Below are 21121 nucleotides of genomic sequence, written 5' to 3' on the forward strand. Positions count from 1 at the left end.
CGATTTTTTTTTTTCCACCCGCGGGAGCCTTTTATGGCCCCCACATCAAAAGTAGGGGGTCAGGGGGGTGTACCCTGCCCCCTTTTGCTCATTTCGCCCCTTTGATTCTTGCCACCTCTTGAGTCTCAATCCCACCGAGACACAAGATGGCGGCCGCTGCGGACTGTTTCGAATGTTTACAGACACCCGAGAACCAATCAGCTTGCCGTGCGCAAGTCGCGTGGCGCGCCTGAAGCGCTCCCCGGTACGCGTACCGGGCGCGGCTCTAGATATATATCTTTTTTTAAACCTAATTTACTCAAAATTCACAGGACCACATATCTTGAGACCTAGCAAAGGCACATCGGGCAAACAATATCTACAATTTTGCCAAGTTTCGTGGAAATCCATTCAGCCGTTCGGGCTAAAAGTGAGGCCAACCGCCCTATGGAAAACTCAATGTTAAAAACACGTTTTGGGACCCCCCTTTTTTCTCAGCCCCACCTTGACGAAACCCCCCCAAATTTTCGGGGGCTGCTCAGAAACAAAATGTTCCATTTTCCTGAAAATTTCAGCCAATTCCGTCCACAAACGCCAAAGTTATTAGACATAGAATTTTCAAAAATCCCATAGAGAAAAAAATCCTAACTATATATACGTACTGGCGACCGCCAGTAGGTAATATATATATATATATATATATATATATATATATATATATATATATATATATATATATATATATATATATATATATATATATATATATAAAATAAAAAATAAAAAAAATATATATATTATATGATGCGCCTCTGCGTTGTTTGTGGGAGATGGTGGAGGCAGGAGCCCATTTGAAGAGACTTGGTAGATTTCAGAAACGGTTGTGTGCAACATGGCTTCCTTGTAGCGGGATCTCACCCTGTGCAAGAGAAAAGGTGCTGGTCTCCTTTAGCTGAATTATTCATATCTGTGGGATGTATGAGTGGAATTCAAAGTGAGAGTCAACCTTCTTTTCCTGCGATATTATAGTGGAACCCCAAGGGAAGGCTTTTCCTGTCATACATGTGACGTTTGCTTCTGCAGTGGCTGATATCCCTGTCACTCTTCTTCTTGAAATATATGGAATACTATACCACATTCTGATGAAAAATAGAAAAGAATTTCCCTATTTGCCCTCCTGATGTGCTATATTCAGATGTAAGTACAATATGGTGCTGAAGAAGGTGTTAGCAGAACATTTAATACCACTGAAACATGCGTTGACCACTAGTGTGTTTAGTCAGGTGCCACGACACCAGAAAGAGAAAATTAAAGAGACTACATCGGTGTATGCAGGAAGTTTGTTTTTCCCGGACTCCTGTATTTATTTATTTTTGGAGTTTTATATAGCGCTGACCTGACCCGGGGGTATCGGAGCGCTTTACAACAGTGTTTCATGATAGTTAACTTAGTAGAGCAGTCTTAAACAAAGTTCGGCAGTCCAAGAGTGCTGAGGCTTCTTGAGGTAGTGTGATAGGATGTATGATGAATGTATGGCATGTAGTGTGAGTGGAATGTTAGTAGAGCGTGAGATATAGGAAGTCAAATGGAATTGTGGATTTTCTTAAATATAGGTGTTTTATAATTTGTAAAACGAATGTGTACAATTTAATAATAGTAAAAAAATCTGTCGTTCAGTGTATGATATAACAAAACGAATATATGTCTAATATGTATAAAAAGTAGCACATATTGAAAGTTTTTGTAATGATTATAAAAAGAATAAAAAATGGCAAAGCAATATGTAATATATAGAAATAAGTAAAGTGTTTTCTGTATTTGTTGGATGTGTTCTTATGTAAAAAGGTTTTAGGTAGGACTCAATATATTCATGTTTGTGTTTTTCCCCCTGGTCCTATGCCTTTATTCTTTATTACACAAACATGAGGGGTAGGGGGGTGGGGGAGGGGATTTTGTATATTTTGCTAGGTCTACATAACATTCAGCGAAGTATGTGCTGGTATATATGAGCATTACATAAACTGTTCCCTTAACACAGGTGTTTCCACATTACAGAGCTATAAAAGGTCATACAAAAGATGATACAGAAGTATTTTCTAACACTCTCAGAGGCCTGGGTACAACAACTGTTAGAGACAAAATTGGAGTACTGAGGGCCTGATTACGATGCACGTCGGACTCTCTTCCGAACGGTAACGTGGCGGAAGCAGGACCACCGGACTAGAAGTAGGCGGTTCCGCTGCCCGCATTACGATGTGACCGTCTTCATGGCGGTCACAATGTGTATACTTTGCATTGCGGCGTGTGCTGCAGGCTGCAGCAAAAAAAATACACACATTTTAAACATCCTTGCACCCTGCTAGGGGCCCCAAAGTCACTGTCCGCCTGCCTTTTCAGGGCGGGTTAACCACCATGAAAGGGCTGATGGAAAGGGGCATCTTAATCCCTACGGCGGTGCCTAAACAGGCACCGCGCCATTGTAGGGAATAGCAGTCCAACTGCTGCACTGACGGGATCCTTGAACCTGTCGGAAGCGGCGGCCCTTCCCCCCTCACCCCCGCCAGCCAAGATCCTATGGTCTGCATCCTAATGTATTGTATTGTATTGTATTGTAATTGCATTTATATAGCGCTTACTACCCCTGACGAGGTGTCGAAGCGCTTTTTAGGTGAGTAGCACGCTACTCTGGGACCCATAGAGGATTAGTGTTGAATTAGTATAGTGAAACATGCAAGTACATTTTAAGTGGTGGATAGGTTAGTCAGTTATGTGGATTTGGAATGATAGCAGAAGGATAGAGGAGGACAAAGGTTTGTATTTATATAGCGCTTGTTGACGCATGCTATTCAGGAACCCTATAAAGGATTAGTGGTGAATTAATAAGGTGAAATATGAAGTAATTTCAGTGGTGGATATTAGTCAGTTACTTGGAGTAACAAGGATAGTGGAGGGATAAAAGGGGAAGAAAGATTTGCATTCATATAGCACTTGTTACCCCTGATGGGTGTTGAAGCGCTTTTCTGGCGAGTAGCACGCCACTCCGGAACCCATAAAGGATTAGTCTTGAAAATTAGTATAGTATAAATATGAAGTAATTTGAGTAGTAGATATGTTATTCAGTTATTTGGGTAGTATATTAGTATAGTTGAATATGGAATTTGAGAAGTGAACATGTTAGTCTGTTAATTTTGATTGAAAAGGATAGTGGAGGGATAAAAGAGAAGGATTTTCTTTTAGGTCTTAGCAGTAGGAGGCTTTTGGATGAGTAACAAGCATTGGCATAGCCAATAGGCCTCACCCTTGGGACCCCAGAAGTATTTAGCCATGCAACAGTTGGTGTTGTTGCACTAAGGATATTGTGCTGCATAACTAAATACCTAAAAGCGAGGCCCACTGGCTATGCCAATGCCTGTTGTTCTTATTTCTAATGTAATATAAAGTTAGTAAAATAGCTCTGTGGGCTAATCTATGCATTATAGAAATCAGTTTACAAACTGAAGATTCAAATCTCGACTGGTCCCCTCAGAATTGTATCTCCCCACAACTCCCCGAAATCAATAAAATGAGTACTATTTAGCTGGGTGATATTGGAATCTGCTGTTTTTTCTAACACAAACCAACCACAGAGGTTTACAGGTGTTTTTTCAAGATACACCATCAACTGGCTAGCCTCACGAAGTGTGAGAAACGTTATTTCTTTGCATCTCCACTCCGATACAATGATCTCCCTTCTTCAGAATGAATCAATTTATACAAAAGCAGCATCTATTTTGAAGCATGCTGTCATTGCAGATTTCAGCACAGTGCTACATTAATTACAATTACTGGGCATCTTTCAGTTGCGCAGCAATCAATTGCTAAAATGTGACCTTGTTACCAAATTAGGTTTTGACGTCTTGGTAAGTACTGTGGTCTACATTGCAAGTGTGTTGGAATAGGGTGGGCTATTTACTAAAAGTGAAAAATTCCATTACCTCAGGGTGAGGTATTTACCAGAGGTGGTTCATGCCTCCTATTCCAAATTTACAGAAAAGTGAGGCAGAACATTCCTAGTCGGGTTTTAATGCACCAACAGTTTTGCTTTTTTCCCCGGAATTTTTACCCCAGATGAAAATTTCAGCAGTTTTGTACTGCCAAAACTGATTTAGAAAAAACATGAAATTCTGAACCATGTGTCTAAAGAAATTGTGCATTGCTGGTCCCATAACTGTGTGCGTGTGATCATTAACTTCAACCTTTTTTCTTGCATTTGGAAATCAACATATTTCTACCACATATTTAAGTGGGCTGTGGATGGCAGTGGGACTGACACCGTCGGCCTGACTGTGGCAGGCCCGCCCACTTCCATTGTAATCAAGCTATGAGTTCCAAGGCTTGGCACAGTTGAGAGAAAAAAATCTTATAAGGCTCAACACCTCAATAACCACAATTAAATAGCAAAAAAAACGAACAGGTCTCAGTGCCCAAGCAGAGTTTGCTTCTACAGCATGATTTCAGACAGGCATGCCGCATAATGTATTCAACCTTGCCGCCTCATTTGGCCTTCCCGTGCCGCATAATTCCGGTGGCTCTGTACATAGCCTATTCCGTGATCCATTTCAATGATACAGCTGAGGCGGAAAACGTGCGCCATTCTAGATCAATCTGGCGCAGAAGAGTGAATGTTTGACATCCTTGTGATGCAAACTCCTAGAATAGCCTTTGCCAGGCTATAGTCACTGGGACCGACGGATGCCGCTTCCCGCGTGACACTGCATTAAAACGTCCAGCGCCTGAAATGAAAGTTGAAACCATGTGTACTTCTTAAAGTAGTGTAAACAGAGAGACGCCTGACAGCACTCACTGACCGGGCAAAAGCAGCCTCAGCCACCAACTTTAGAAACCATTGTATAATGGTAGGCATTTCAGTAAGAACTCAAACTTAATGATGTTACTTATTGCTCACAACCGCCTCGTATTTATTATCCACAAACGTGACTGCTGAGTTTCAATCAAACACTATGTGCAAAGCCGAATCCTGCGCTTCCACCTGCCACGTGCTCTCGACCACTGCCTGCACAAACGCAACGGTGCCCTGGCTGAAACACAACGCAACGGTGCCCTGGCTGAAACACGCCTTACAAGTAAGCTTCAGATTTACTACAGGAAACGCGTGAAGCAAAGTAAATGCGTGCCAGGCATACCTGCACAAACGGCTCCTTGCCCGCCCCTGCACAGTAGATAATTCTGAGGTTGATGGGCATTCTCCGGCTCCTCATGGCTGCAGCGGAAGCGTGGCTGTCTGCACTACGCTCCTGCTTGTCTGCAGACTACAGTTCGTCGTGCGCGCGGTTTCCTCGCTTTCTGAAAGCACTTTATAGGATGCAACCCGCGTTTAGAAACGATGCTGCCACTACGCAAATAAGTTTCCATTTCCTGCAAAGGGGGATAACTTTCACACAGGATCAAGACCATATTCGGATTGTCAATACACACTTCAGACACGCCTCCTCCATTCACGCTCAAGACTCCACAACGGATCTTTAACCCTTTTGTCACTCTCCTGCGAGCATCACTTCTGTATTCGTATATTCGATTATCTGAGCAGCAAAGCATGGGCTAGGCAAAGCATACAATTACAGAAGCAGCCCTTTGTTCCGAATTGCTTTCCGATTTCAACATCCTCTCCCTGTGTTTTTAGGGCATGCTGCCAAAACCCCCACAAACTACACAGCACCACAAAGAAGGCAGAGTGTTTCCATGGAAGGGGTCCTCGAGAGGACAAGACCAACCCGAATAACAAACAAGAACCCCTGGATTAACCACTGACCTGGAGTTCGAAAGTGGAGGGATTCTCGTCCTATAGCGCTCCTACCCCTCATCAGGGATAGTAAGCACTATATAAAAGACCTCGCAGCCTGTGCATCCGCATCCCTCACTAAAAGCGCATTCCTCTAGGTCAACGGTCTACAACCTTTTTATACCTAGGACCACTCGAGCTAAAAAGAAAAAAAACGGAGCTAAAAATCATCAAAGACCGTTGAATAAACTTTATATTCAGGGTTGCGCAAACCAAACGCTGCCCAAATCATTCAGTGTTACAGCACTAGCAGCTGCAGTATACAATGCTTCCCTCACATACATTTAGTAACCACAGCACAGGCAGGAGTGGCGCAAACTTAAAAATACACAAAGTGCAGAGGACACAAGCTGCCACAATGCACGCTCTCCCTCAAATACTGCTTTAAGTGGAATGAAAAAAATGAGGGCCTGTAAAAGGGATATAGTCTAACAACCCTAATAAGAACCCTCCTGAATAGGTGTGGCCTATGTCACTCAGAGCGAAGTTAAATACATTATATTTAAAGCACTTAGTACACATGTACAGGTGAACTAGTATTTTATTACAGCATTGTTTAGTGCTGAAGCACTTATCCACATTGGTAGCACGCTACACCCTGTGGGTGAAGTGGCGTCTGGTGAGTTTTTAAAGTGATGGGACATAAAAGTTGGGGAAGAGTGTTGTTGCAAGCGAGCAAAGCAACCCAGCCTGACTGAGAAAAGGGTGGTCGGAGGAGTTTCCTTCCAAGAAACTTTTGGGGGAAAAAGTGGTAAATATGTAAATTTCAGAAAGCAAAAATGTTTATGAAGCAATTTGAACATGTAGTCTTGAAATATTTAAACCCATTAAAACAGTCTCATGGCATGTCAACTGATCTGCCTGCAACACATTTGTACAGGTTGACTTGGGGGATAACATTGTTTACTCCCTGGTGACACCAATGCCAACAGTCCGATCAAAACTTCCTTGGAATTACTCGTGGTCAAGTAGGACGTGAACTCGTGTTTTTTTTAAATTGCATAGTTAGAATGTTCCTCTGGCTGTGTTTTGCATAACAGATCTGACCCAGGTGAAAGGGTATTCCTGGATAGACAGACGTTTTAAGGTGTGGGGAAAGGGTACAATTGCCCAGGCCCCTCCCCCCACTTACAAGGGCCCCCAGGGAAAGTGAACTCTGTCAATTTGTTTATCTGTGTATTCCATTTTCTATCCATACCTCCAACTCTGTCGCCATCGCTGACATTCAGTAGCGCAGTAGTGTCTGGGGTGCGGGCGGAGTGGTGAAGCAGGGGGGGGCTTCAGGTGGTGTTGTGACTGGGAGGGGTAACAGGAGGGGGAGGAGACTGGGTTTGGGGGTGGGACTACGGGCGGCAAAGAAAACACCTAAAGGGGGGGAAAGAACTTGCCTGCCGCCATTCTGCTCCAAGTCCTCGCTGCAGCACAGGCTCACAGACTCCCCACAAAGCCAAGCCAGGTGCTGCTCTTATGTTGCTGGCAACATAAAAACAGTGTCAGGATATGCCTGAATGCCCTGAATTTGCGCTCCCAGAGAGTGTAGGAGCCTGTGTTTGCTGTTTACAACCTGGCAACGCTGCTCGGGTTGGAAACCGCTCATTGCGCATGTCGGTTTGACCGTCCTTAGACAGCCGGCCAAACCAACATGTACACTGACAGCAGTGTCCATCACTCCCCATGTTACTGCCCCCGCGATGGCCCTGCGCTCAAGACTCAGCCTGGCCCTTAGAACTTGAAAAACAGAACGATAATAAACCCATTTTATTTTTTCAAGTTTTGAGTCTGCCAGGAGTCTGGCAGGGGTGGGGGTTCGATGCTCCTCCGCCATAGCGGAGGAACTGCCGCTGCTAACACTGTATCCCTACCTCAATGGTAGCTAACATTTTTGGTGTCTAAGAAAAGACCTTTCAACCACTTTGTGTTACTCTCTTAATGTTTAACTCATAATGTGGTATCGTTGGGTGCAAGAGCACTTAAGATAGGTCGAAATTTGCCGCTACAGGGGACCCCAACATATCCTTGCCTGTGGCTCCCAAAATCCTTAACATGGCACTGGATAGACAAGCTACAAAAAGAACACCCTAACAAACACCCTTTATTTTACCCACTATGACACATCTATATGCTCTGAGGAAGCCTGAATTAGGAGGAAAGTGTTTTCATTTACAAATGCTGTCTACCCTGTGAAGAACCGGTCGCCACATGGCACAGACAAATAAAATCAGATCTGCTTTGCAAGTCTACAGCTGTACAATTAAAATTGAAGGTTTTCTTAAAGATTACAAAACGCATGAACACAGCCTCAAATAATAATAATAATAATAAGTTGCTACCCATCAGCAACCTGTCTCAAACACTTTCCATCACTGCAGCAAGTTGTTAGGGAGCTCTAAAGCTGGCAAAGATGGTTCAGAGAGTTAAACTGTATTTTTGGCATGTGTGCGCCAGTTACGGTCAACGTGACATGATTAAATCAGACACTAAATTTCAGAAGACAAAAAAAATAAAATCAGGATAAACATTGGAATAAAATTATGCACATTAAAAAAATTCAAACAGAAACAGGAAACTAGTAACTCTTCTAATAAAAGCCAATTGGTTATTTGGTTATTTATGGGCCGCTGTATGCAAACCTATATCAATCGGACTGGGAAGTACCCAAAAGTTTGCTCGAAAGTTGACCTCCCAACAAATATAAGATTGTCAAAAAGGTTCAGCACGTCTGTACTATGAACAGCTACTACCGGAGCTTTTCGACCAGGCTAACAAACTGCAAGGAAAATCAGTAGTGGGAACCAACCACCAGTGAATGTTAGTCAGCAACAAGATAGTACAGCGTGAAATTAGATACCAGAAACATGTTCCTTCGGGTGGGTGTGGACCAGAAGGGCAATATCTGTTTATTACTCCTTATTCCTTTAAATGGCCTCATTACTAATTATTTGGATAATTCCGAAAGGAGACCTCTCGACATCCTCGGTCGTGAAAACATAACCAGTGCTGCTCACACTGTCTAGTCAAGCACTGAATATCTAATTTCGATAAGGAGCAGGAGGAAGCCTGAATTAGGAGGAAAGTGTTTTTATTTGCAACTGCTGCCACCCTGTGAAGCATCTATCGCCACATGATGCAGACAAAATTAGATACGGTTTGCAAGTCTGCAGCTGTAAAATCAGGCGAAACATCGCAATAAAATAATGTACAATAAAAAAAATCAAAACCTGAATAGGGAAGTAATGACAGTTAAGAGAAAGGGTTAAGTTACTAATGAAAGAAAAAAATGGGACTTGTGATTAAAATGTTAAGAAAAGCAGGCCCAGCTCATGCAATCACAGATCAAAAATGGCACTTGTTTATTTTTTAGTGGCTGAAGGCTTTAAGCAGGGGCGGCTCTCCTGCTATGGCTGAGGAGAGCCTCCCCCCCCCCCCCCCACCCTCCCAGACAGCAGTGTAAAATACTTTGCAGGGGGTGCCCCTCGAGTTTTGTTAAGCCACTGTCTGGGAGCGCAAATCATTGCCACTCAGGCCAGTCCTGAAGCTGCTCTCATGTAGAGAGCTGCTTCAGGATTGGCCGCAGTGGAGTCTGGAAGCCTCTGGCTGCAGTGGAGCCACCAGAGGACCAGAAGACGGTGATGCGGTAGACTGCAGGTAAGATCTTTTTTCCTCTCTCCTTTTTCCGTTGTTTGTCTCCCCTTCCCCATCGCTCCCCTCTCCTCTGACACCGGTTGATATTGTCTTTAAGTACTGTACAGGATTCATTTTCTTTGATGTTGTCAACATTATTAGTATTATCAACTCTGCTGCAGTCAAGGAGTCCACCGAAATGGCAACACACATTGCAATTTGACCTCATTATTATTTATTTTCCACGAAGACTGCAGACATTCTGTTCAGCGAAGGGGTTTCATGTTGCTGGAGCGTATAACAGGTGTGTGTGAGTGTGTGTGTGTGGGGGGGGGGGGGGGCTCTGAAGGATTGGAGAAATTAGAAAAGCCAGGTTTTAATACGTTTTTTGAAGCGGTCAAAACCGGAACAATCACGGTTGTGCTGAGGTAGTTTGTTCCAAAGGAGAGGGCCTAGAAATCCACGGCAGGAGCTGGAAGTTGAGAGCTGCACAGGGTGCCAAGTTAGGTGAGAATATATCTTCAAGTAGCTCAAGTGCAATGCAGTTAATGGCGCTGGGCATCCAGAAGGGACAGAAAATGGCCAATCATGGCATGGCTTCAGAATAAAGCCAAGCAGTCATTGGTCATAATCTGTGAACCTAACCTGAGCCACCCCCGCGGTGCCTCGTGTACAGCGGAAAACTAGAGGCCTACCCACAGCTCCTGAGCCAATCAAGATGCTTCTACCTCGCTGTTTATGTGTGAAATAGCATGAGAGCAGCGCCAGACTGGTTCGGGTAGGCATACAAAGCTATCCTTTGGAGACTAGGTGAGCTGTGGCTGTGACCTTCCCCCTGGCAGGACAACTAATTGCAGGTAGGGAAAAGCATGTTGCCTTGTACGGTGAAAAGCACCTGTCCAACCCACATGCGCACTTCACTGCACTTCAAGTGAGTGACCCGTGTGAGCCTGCAAAGCGCCACCCCGTCCTAACGCAGGAAGCTGAGGCACCGCAAGCAGGGCCGGTCCTAGGATTTGCGAGGCCCTGGGCTAAAAGGCAGCGTGCGAGGCCCCCTCTAATGTAGATAAGTGGCCCCTTGCAAAGAGACCATTCAGAGACACTGTCGGGGGCCCATTGTGCAGCATTTTTGCGCCCCCACAGTTTTATCTTTAACTCCACAAGCATTTCTCACACCTCCAGTTCCATAGGTGTGAGAATTGATTGTGGTCTAAAAGTTAAAACTGTGGGGGTGCCAAAATGCTGGACAATGGGACCCCCACAGTGTCTGTGAATGGCCTCCTTGCAAATGAGGGAGCATCTCCCTCCCCATGCCTCCAGACAGACACCATCCCTGAGAGGCCTGGGGGGGGGGGGAGGGCTCTGAAGGACCTTAATTGCAAGGCAACACCTTTTTTTTAAATAGATCGCCAGGGAAACAACAGGACACATCACGAGTGCGTGGCCCCATGCTGGTGGGCTGAGTGCGAGGCCCTGTGCAGCCGCCCACGCTGCCCATGCCTAGCGCCGGCCCTGACCGCAAGACTATAATAAAGCACCGCCACTATGAAGCCAAAATAAAAACACTATTTTTACATAGTTAATGCGGGGTTTGGGGGGGGGGGGGCTAATAGGGAGGAGGGGCAACGTCTTTACGCATCGGTAGAGGAAACTCCCTTGTGTGGGTGTATTGTTTGAGCCTATGTGGGAAGTCTTTCCATGTCCTGTTTGATGCCCACTAAGGTGCAGTCTGATAGCATGTTATGAGGCAGTGGGATGGATGAGAAAGTGTCAGATAGATGACAATTGTTATCGTTTGTGGTATTCAGGCAGTTAACACTGCAGGTTCACTTTCATTTTGTGGTTGTTTTCTTTTGCTGGCTGCGGCAGAAGATTGTCTGTTCCGAGATCTTATGGCTCTGACGTCAACTGGCTTTGTTGTTGCTCTCTGTGGGCATTCTTACCTGTTTCCCTCGCTCCTGACCCCGGTCCGCCCCGGCTGAGTGCCGTTTGTGCGGAGGGTCGTACGCTGGAGCGCCATAGCCCGCATTCCTCTTCCCCACTTCCGCCCTGACGCACCCAGCGCAGGTTAGCGGTATAGTGGTTATTGATCACAGAGTATATCTGGGCAGTCAACGCGGGTCACAGTTGACAGACGCAGCGATCCAGGCTGCCATGTGTTATTTATGCTCTGTGTTGGAACTAGCTGACTAAATAGCTTTTTATCGCGGCTCCTCCGCATTTACCGCTGTACATGTTTTTATTGCAATTCTCATTGTTATAACGTCAACTGGCTTTGTTGTTGCTCTCTGTGGGCATTCTTACCTGTTTCCCTCGCTCCTGACCCCGGTCCGCCCCGGCTGAGTGCCGTTTGTGCGGAGGGTCGTACGCTGGAGCGCCATAGCCCGCATTCCTCTTCCCCACTTCCGCCCTGACGCACCCAGCGCAGGTTAGCGGTATAGTGGTTTTACGCCCTCGTCATATGAAATGACGGCATGGCGGAAGCGCAGCGGACGAGCGCAGCGGGAGCGCCGACTTCGCGCCGAAGTCAAGCCAAAGTCCTGCCCGTCTGCGCCCGTACGCGGCCGGCTGCGCCCTGCGGCCCTTCACTCTGCCCATACATTCAGGTACTCGCCCGCGGACTTGCTTTCCCTTCAACACCCAGTCCCCCTGCCACCCGAAGCCACCAGGCGGGCTCATGCGTGCGGCATTTCCACTACCCCCTGTTTGGTTCCCCCTCCCCTGCCTGGACCTGTTCCCTCCCATGTTCTCGCCAATTCCCCATCACCTATACCCGCCAGTTGCACCCTTACCATCCTTTACTTGAATACGCGCTCCTTGGTGAAACACCAACTAGAAATCTACTGTTTATTAGAAGATACTAATGTAGATATCCTCTTCTTAGCTGAGTCTTGGCTGACGGAGGACTCTGCACCCGATATTTTGGCCGCCCTCCCCATCGGCTATTACATTCTTCATGTTAATCGCCCCGGGGGGCAAGCTGGCGGAGGAGTAGCAGCTATTATTCGCAAGGAACACGTATTTTCCACCTTAAACTGCACTCCCATTCCCAATTCTCAAACCCTCGTCATCCAGCTCCGCTCAACCACTACCTCCCTTATCTGTGTCCTCATGTACAGACCTCCCACCTACATGCCGGCCTTTGCTGAAGCGTTTGGGGAACTTCTCTCCCAGCTTCTCATAAATCACTCCAGAATCCTTATCTTGGGAGATTTTAATTACTGGCCCACTGACCCCCAAGAATGCCGACTTTCTAAGCTGTTCTCAGACACCCTCACTAGCCTGAACTGTCAGCAACTGATTTTTGCCCCCACCCACTGCAAGGGGCACATACTCGACCAGGTTTGGACTGCCAATCTCGATCATTCTCCTCCCTTGATCACCCCCTGCACCTGGTCAGACCATTACTTTGTCTCTTTCTCCATTGATCTTCCCAGTTTTTCTCGCCCCCCGCGCCCCGCTAGCATCACAGCCCGCAACTGGAAGAATGCCGACATGTCAATACTTCATTCCCTTCTGGCGACTTCAGCCCCCTCAGCCTCAGAATCTGTCTCGGACCAAGCTTCCGCTCTCGAATACTGGGTGAAGACAGCTGCTGATTCTGTAGCCCCTCTAAAGGCTATCAAAGTCTCACGCCCCCACGACGCTCAGCGCTGGTTCACGGACCAGCTGAAATTAGACAAACTGGCTCTTCGGCAGGCCGAACGGCGCTGGCGCCATAAATATGACCCAGCACTTAAGACCGAATTTACCAACCTACTTAGCAAATACAAATCCTCTATTCTAGAGGCTAAGACTTCCTACTTCTCTGGTAAAATTCTGGCGTCGGCTTCAAAAGCCAAAGACATCTTTTCAATAGTCAATGAGCTCTCCCTCCCCGATCGTGTCACCCTCCCACCTGTTCCTACTCAGGCTTTGTGTGATGAGCTCAATGCTTTTTTTCTAGATAAGATCTCCACCATTAAAAATAACATTTCTCCACCTTCCCCTACCAAATCACTTCCCCTCCCCCCGGAAAACTCTCAGAAATTTCTATCCTTCCCTCCTATTTCCATCACCGAATTCAACAGTCTTCTTCACAAAGTTAGCTCCGGGTCTCCAAAGGATTGCTGCCCCCCACACATTTTCAAAGAAATCTTTATGCACTGCCCTGACCCTGCTCTAGCCCTTCTCAACTCCTCTTTAACATCAGGCGTCGTCCCTGAAGCTTTCAAGCAGGCGGTAGTGTTACCCATCCTGAAAAAGCCCAGCGCGGACCCCCTAGTGCTAAGCAACTATAGACCGATTTCCCTTCTCCCTTTCTTGGGAAAGATCTTAGAGACCTACGTCACTAAATGCTTGAGCACTTTTATTGAGTCTTCCTTCTTCCTTGATCCCCTGCAGGCGGGCTTTCGCCCCCTGCATTCTACGGAAATGGTGATTGCAGCCGTGATGGACACACTTCGAACGGGAGCTGACAACAATATCGCCCAGGCCCTCGTATTGTTAGACCTGTCGGCGGCTTTTGACACGGTCGATCACACTATTTTGATCGACCGTGTCAGAAACGCCGGTATTCGGGGCACCGCCCTCGACTGGGTTCGATCCTTCTTGCAGGACCGTTCCCAGGCAGTCCACCTTTCCACCTTTTCTGCTTCTTCTCTTTCCCTCACCTGTGGTGTTCCCCAGGGTTCGGCTCTCTCTCCCCTCCTTTTCAATTTGTATATGCAACCACTCATGGCTTCTCTCCGCCATTCTTCTGCTACAATATACAACTATGCCGACGATTTACAACTGATTTTTCCCCTGGACACTACACCTTCCTCTCGCCTCAACTTCCAAACAACTATGTTACTCATCTCGGACTGGATGGCTCACAGCCAGCTCAAGTTGAATCCGTCTAAAACGGAACTTGTCCTGGTAGGCGGTCCTTCCAGTCCTTGGGATGCCAACTATTGGCCTCCCTCTCTGGGCCTCCCCCCCTGCCCGGTCAGCTCTGTGAAAAGCCTAGGAGTGATCATCTCGGAGGATCTCTCCATGAAACCTCAGATCTCTGCGGTAACATCATCCTGCTTTTTCCAGCTACGCAGGATCCGCAAGATCTGTAGATTTCTAACTAGAGAGGCACTCATTCTAGTATTACTGGCTCTGGTCATCTCCAGAATCGACTTCGCCAACATTCTGTATGTGGGGATTCCTGCCTATCAGCTTCACAAACTTCAGCTGATTCAGAACCAGGCAGCACGCCTGGTGTACCACCAACCCAAACATCAGCATGTCTCCCCCCTTCTGAGGAGCCTTCATTGGCTCCCAGTGGCTAAACGATGCTCCTTTAAGCTAGGCTGCACCCTATTCAAATCTTTGCATGACCAGGCCCCAGTTTTCATTTCCTCCAAACTTAAGCGCTACTTCCCAATCCGCAATCTACGGTCCTCCGCCAATAATCTCCTTTGCATTCCATCTTTCCGCCGTAAAAAACATGGAGGATCATGCTTTTCTTTTTTAGGCCCCTCCTACTGGAATTCCCTCCCTTCTTCCTTTCGCCATCTTACCTCATATGAGCTGTTCCGCAAAACCCTCAAAACACACTTTTTCAAGGCGGCTTCTGAGTAACTCTTCTGCCCTGGCTAGCTATGTTTGTTATGAGCGCCAAGAAACCGTCTCGGTGTACGTGCGCGGTATACATTTTTTAACATACACATACATCTGAGAGAGGTAATACGTTTACAGAAAGCATGCAAAAAAACAGAGATATGACCGGACTTACTTTGTTAAAGTCATCTTTTTTATGATTGTCATTATAAGAAGTTAAGCAGGACACGTTTCCAAGGCACTCTGCGTGATTATCATCTTTTTGTCATTACAGGTGTTTGATGCTCAAGGTATGCGGCTATCTGGGACCCACAGAGCGCACTCTGTTGGATTCCTCCACAGAACAGCACGGAGACAGATCTCTTCATTCTTCTCATACCGGTCCACTCTGTCCTGATTGGTTAGCTAAGTGGGCTGATGGCTTGCATCTTTACCCTCCTGTGGCCAGCAAGGCCTCTGCCATGCCCAATATTATGTGCCTGTACCGTTGACGAATAGGACTCAGGTGGTCAATTAGCATAAGATATCCTATGGTGACAGGAAGCATATCAAATTCACACTTGGAAGGCTGTCAGAAAGATTAGAGGTACTGTTTTCCATCGTGTGGTTAGAGGTACAGCAAGGTAGACTTTGTTTAATATGTCTATGATGGGTGTGTGTGTGCGTGTGTGCGTGTGCGTGTGTGCGCGTGCGCGTGTGTGCGTGTGCGAGAGTGGGAGGGGGGGTTTGGGCTATAAGGGGTTAGAGTCCTCCATCTAATTGGGAAGGATGCTGGTCTCCAGGCAATGAGAGGCAGCTAGACCCCTCCTTAACAGTCTGTGCTCGGTTACTCAACAGAGAATACCTAAAAGTAGCTGCAAAACATTTCAAAGTTTACGAATCATTATTATCCTAGGATAAAAGCATAAAAAGCTCAATGAAAATGTAAAGTTAAGGGAGACCGTGCGAATTGTTAACATCTAACATTAGAACCAATAATTTCTAGCAATCATAATTTCTCAAAACTCCATAAGATATTAGTTGTTTATTAATCAATCCAAAAGATTTTTCATATTGCTAAAATATAAATCATAAAAGCACAAACATCTAAAAAAATTAAAAATATATATAAACAGTGTAACCAGAAAGAATTAATAATAGTATCAATCTATGTTTTACAAAATAGAAAAAGATTTGAATACGTAAACAAAGCCAATCAGCATAGGTATAAACTTCATTATCGGCAACAGGGGGATAACATGTGAAATTGAACTTCAAAAATTAAATAGATTGCGTTTACACCTAATCGCCTTCAAAAAGTATCCCAAGGAGTAACATACAAGCTAGTTTGGTAACTTACGTAAAAAGTACAAAGCAGGTTTATATTAATAGAAAACATTTAAAAAAAGGTCTTCTTAAAAGACACAGAATTTGCAAAAGAATACAAAGCGAGGCAACGTCTTCACAGAGGACTCATCGCCGGTGCAAGTAAAACCACATGCACGAGGGAACACACCACAAGCTACTAATAGTTCTCAGCCAGAAATTTCTAAGAAGCAATCTTTCCCAGGGATTCCTGACCGAAGTCAGTTAAGGTTCAATGCCATTAGTTGCCTGAAATAGTAATATTTGTAGTTTATGTTTAGCTGGGGTTTCTAGCAACATCTTTCATCAGTTGTCACACAGGACCCACGCACATGCAATGCTCTCAGAGCGTCCTTGCACGTACCCTGGCCCAGGCCCAGTGCCCAGTGCTGCAAGTGTAGGCACACACCCCGCCCTCCTAAGGGTGAGACCCACACACTGATTTCCGATTTAAGTCGTACACATTATACAACACAGTAAATACCCCTCTGCCAGTCAATGGATTGGACAAGTGTGCAGACGCTTCTCTGGAGGGAGTACCATGTTTGGATTCCCACTTTATTAAAGGCACCGCCACCCCACAGAGGTGTGTGTAAAGGAGCCTCAGCGCCACCCCAATGATTGTGACACCTGAACTAATCTGGATATGGAAAATGTCTTCTTCGGGGCCAAAACTGTTTTGCAGTCTTCTTGAAGGCTGTGTAGCTCTTCGCCTATTCACTATGGTATGTATTTACTATAACCAAGCTTAGGGAGCTGGCAGCAGTAGGAATGAGAACATCCTTATTGAGAGTAAGGGACAGATACAGCAGGGCTGGCATGTCAAGGCATAAGGAAGCAGGAGTTGCATGTAGTGACAGTAGTGAGGTAACGGGTTTTTAGGAACCCGTTTGGTGCCAGGGGATAACACCCGAAGACCTCTGAGTTCTCCCTGTTCCGGACCACAGAAACACGGAGTCTTCTAGTCGCAGTCAGAGATCGAGTTTTATTGATAGCTACCAAGTAACAGGTGTCCTAGAAGCACGACAAACACGGGTCATGTGTTCTCAGGAGACTGTTCGTTTTTACAGAACCAGCCTTCTCCTTATATACAAAAATAATAGCTTCGAGCAAGAATTCCTGAGTTTATGATATGGCTATACACATATTTCTACAATAATACAAAGAGCAAAGTCATGTAAGCAAGCCCGTATTTTAGATGTCCAATGCGTGATAGATTACTCAGCCAAGCCCGGAACTCCCATCAGATATCGATGAAACCCCAATAAAGGAAGGCACCTCCTAGTCATAAAACTGGCCATAAACAGGGAACAGGACAGGTGTGTGTTTGTAGAAAGCATGGTTTGTATGTAGTGAATGGTTTGAGGAATGTTATGTATCGATGCTATCGCATTTGGCCACTGGGCGAGGGGCTGCCCAGACAGGTTTGGCTAAAGGCAATGGAGTCAGTTGGGACAGGTCAGGGGGAAGTCAGGGAAGGAGGACGTGTCCTTTTAGATCAAGCTCGACCTTTAATTGACTTATCATGAGGGCAAGACGTAAGATGAATGTCGTTCACAAAATGGAGTCTAAGGGGTCGGGACGGAAACTACGATTTGGAGGTGTTGGCGACCCTCGATTATGACGCAAATGTATGGGAATGATGCCCTAATCATTATCGGTTCGCTGACACCAAATTCGTCATGGTACGTTGATATTTTGTGACACGGGTATTGGACCTCGATATCGGGATGACAACAGGGTCCAGATTTTCAGAACCACAGACCCTCCTTTTGCCCTTATGTAAGGCAATAATTCATGTTAGTCTGAGTCCAAATCTGTATGAAGGAATTCGTGGAGATGCTGCTGTAACATCATTCTGTTGCTCAGTTCGTCTCTTGACACAGGCTTCCGTACACATGACGTAGCACAGAGGCCACATAGTGCAGGAGCGCACTGTATACACAGGCAGAACATAAACAGAAGTGCTAAGATCATCCCAATGAAGATCAGTGTTTTCCATCCCCATGTAACAATCAGTTCCCAGAACCACCCTAGTAAGGACCAATCTCCTTTTTCCACGTGGAGGGAATCAGATATTTCGTGTAGTCTAGAGATGGCTTGGTACACTGTCGGTGCGTTATCAGGGATGAAAATGCAACAACTGGATTGGATCACTCTACACACACCACCACGATCGGCGAGTATGATATCTAGGGCAACTCGGTTCTGAAGGGTCATAAGTCGATCCGACTGAAGTTCGGTCGTCAAATTTCCAAGGGCTCCGGCCGTTGTAGTCACGGCGGATTCAACTATCCTCGATAACTGGCGAATATTCCTGCTGTTTACCATAGGCCCCCAGAATGGCAGAAAACCCTTTGCGAAGTCAGCGAATTCCTGACCCGCGGTGTCGTCTTTACTCACGACACCTCTAGCTGTCCTTGTCCGATGGTAATCTGCTCTGGCCGTGTAGGTAGGAGGCAGCAGAAATGCGATAAAGCATGTACCTGAGAAGTCAGGGGGCAACCACGTGTAAGCTTGGTCATGGCAGACGAAGTACGTGCCTTTGGCTGCCAATAATATAGGGGAAGTTCGGGAAGCGAACACATATGTTTCCGCGCATATACTCTTTCCTAATTGAGCTTTGGGATCCCTGCCGATACCCTGTAAACATAAGTGACCTCGGTTGGGTACTATCCAAATAGGGCGGGATTTCTTTGCTGTCTGGCTCTTACTCAGGTAAACCCCATATTTAGTTACGTTCCAACAAGTGTACGGAGTGAGTTCATCTTTGGGAATCGTAAGATAGGTGTCGAACTCTCTACTCATATTTCTTATCCCTGCTATTAGTGCCTTGTTACTGGAATCACTTTCAGTAGAACGTGTCGGGTATGGTTCTAGGGCGAATAGGAACATGGTCTGGAAAGCCCACAGAGAACCATAATAACTGAAAGGCAGGATGAAGTATGGGATACCCTTATCCGTCGTGTGTGGCATGAGTCCACATATCCAACAGTTCGATGTGTTCATGATGGACTGGTGTTGGTGTAGGAGTTGAATAAATGAGTTATTTACAAATTCGAGTCTTCTGGCAGATTCGTGTTCAGGTAGAGGGTGAAAGTAGTGTGAAGAGATAGTAGGAGGAGGCTGTGGCCGGGTGTCATTTGAAAAGGTAACTTGGAATACGAATAGAGTATAACCAGTCAAAAACATTGTTATGCTACACAACATTAAAATACATGTTATCAAAAACTTTCTTTTGGCCAGTACAGTGCATAATTGTCTTTCAAAGTTTGGGAGTCTGGTAGGTCTCTTTACCCTAGGAAATTCCATCCTCTAGTTGCTGCCCGCGGTGGTAGGTTGGTTCTGCCAGGGGGTGCGCTCTGTTCAGTCCGGGGTAACTCCCTTGGACCAACCAGAACCGTTGACCTAAACGTCCCCAGTTGCACTCCCCAGCCTTCAACCGCGACCCTAGCAGCAGAACCGGATGGCGGTTCGAAAATCAAAAATGAGCAAGTTTCCTGAGAGTGAGAGAGCTGAAAAATCAAAAAATAGTTCTTGGGGGGAGGGAAATCACTTTAGTTCGTTTTTATTTAGTCTCTTCGTTTAGTCCTCAAATCGTACCGTCGTTTTCCTGGCACAGTGTGGTCTTCAATCAATGCCTCAGGTTCGGTAGTGTCCAACTGCGTAGACTGTGGCACAAATCCTTGTAAAATATGATCACTCTCCTTTTCGGTACCAGTTTCTTTTAAACGTGCATCGCTGAAAGGGATGAAACGAGGTATGGATTCTGTCTCTGAGTCGGCAATTCCTTCGTTGACCCACCACTCGTATGGAAGGGGCAGAGGGACCCGTTTACAATGGGTCCCGTGCACCCAGTTCTTTTTGCCGTCCACCCGAACCGCTGACCTCGTGGAAAGAAGTACCAGGTAAGGTCCGGTCCACCTCGGCTGTCCGTTGTTGGTGCACTGGAAGTTCCGCACCAAGACCCACGTGCCGGGTGTGATGGAGTGACCTGGATCGTCAGAGGCTGGTGGAGAGGAACTGTGAACCTGTTGGTGTAAAACACGCAATTTAGTTGTCAATTCGCACAAATAGTCAAGCAGTATGGGGTGCTCTATTTCGCTAAGTTTCTTTGGTCTTGGCACGCCCCAGACGTTGGCTGGGCGGCCAAACACTATCTCGTGAGGACTAAGTCCTAATCTGGAATGGGCAGTCATCCTAGTTGACAAGAGTGCTAGGGGCAAGGCGTCGGGCCATTTAAGACCTGTACTGGCTTGGATCTTGGCTAATTTGAGCTTTAAAGTGCCGTTGTAGCACTCTACCAATCCAGCTGATTGGGGGTGATTCGCAGAGTGGAATTTTTGCTGTATGCCTAAACATTCACACACTCTCTTCATCACGCGTCCTACGAATTCACTTCCATTATCACTCCAGACAATTCTAGGCATGCCAAATCTCAGGAAGAACTCTTTGACAAGGGCTTTGGCGGTTGACAGGGCAGTATTGTCTTTAAGGGGGTACTGTTGGAAAAGGGATCCCCGGCTGGCAAGGGCTTTCGCCAAAGTCAGTCAGAGACCACCACACCCAAGTCAGGGCAAGGGAGTTACACGCCAAGATAACCCCTACTCACCCTCTAGGTAACGTGGCGCGAGCAGCAAGGCTAAACTTGGAGGCGATGTAAGTTAAGTATTTGCGCACGCACCCCAGCAACAACAACCAAAGGCCCACCACAAAGGAAACTCCACACAAGGTTATGTAAAAATAGCCTTTGTATTATAATAAATA

General features: G+C 46.1%; 1 protein-coding gene across 6 annotated transcripts in view; it reads right to left on the minus strand.

Annotated features, from left to right (window-relative positions):
- NCOA7 (nuclear receptor coactivator 7) overlaps positions 1-21121 on the minus strand; it is a 1122006-nt gene that overhangs the window by 37527 nt on the left and 1063358 nt on the right. The window contains exon 1 of one of the 6 annotated variants that reach the window (XM_078648934.1): positions 5163-5420. The exons of the other annotated variants lie outside the window; for them this stretch is intronic. Within the exon in view, the coding sequence (XP_078505060.1) occupies positions 5163-5237 (75 nt within the window). The 5' untranslated portion in view covers positions 5238-5420. Of the gene's footprint in view, positions 1-5162; positions 5421-21121 lie in introns of those variants that run through there. 6 annotated transcript variants of the gene reach the window in all.

Source organism: Lissotriton helveticus, chromosome 6 (assembly GCF_964261635.1).
Source record: "Lissotriton helveticus chromosome 6, aLisHel1.1, whole genome shotgun sequence".
Taxonomy (NCBI): Eukaryota; Metazoa; Chordata; class Amphibia; order Caudata; family Salamandridae; genus Lissotriton; species Lissotriton helveticus.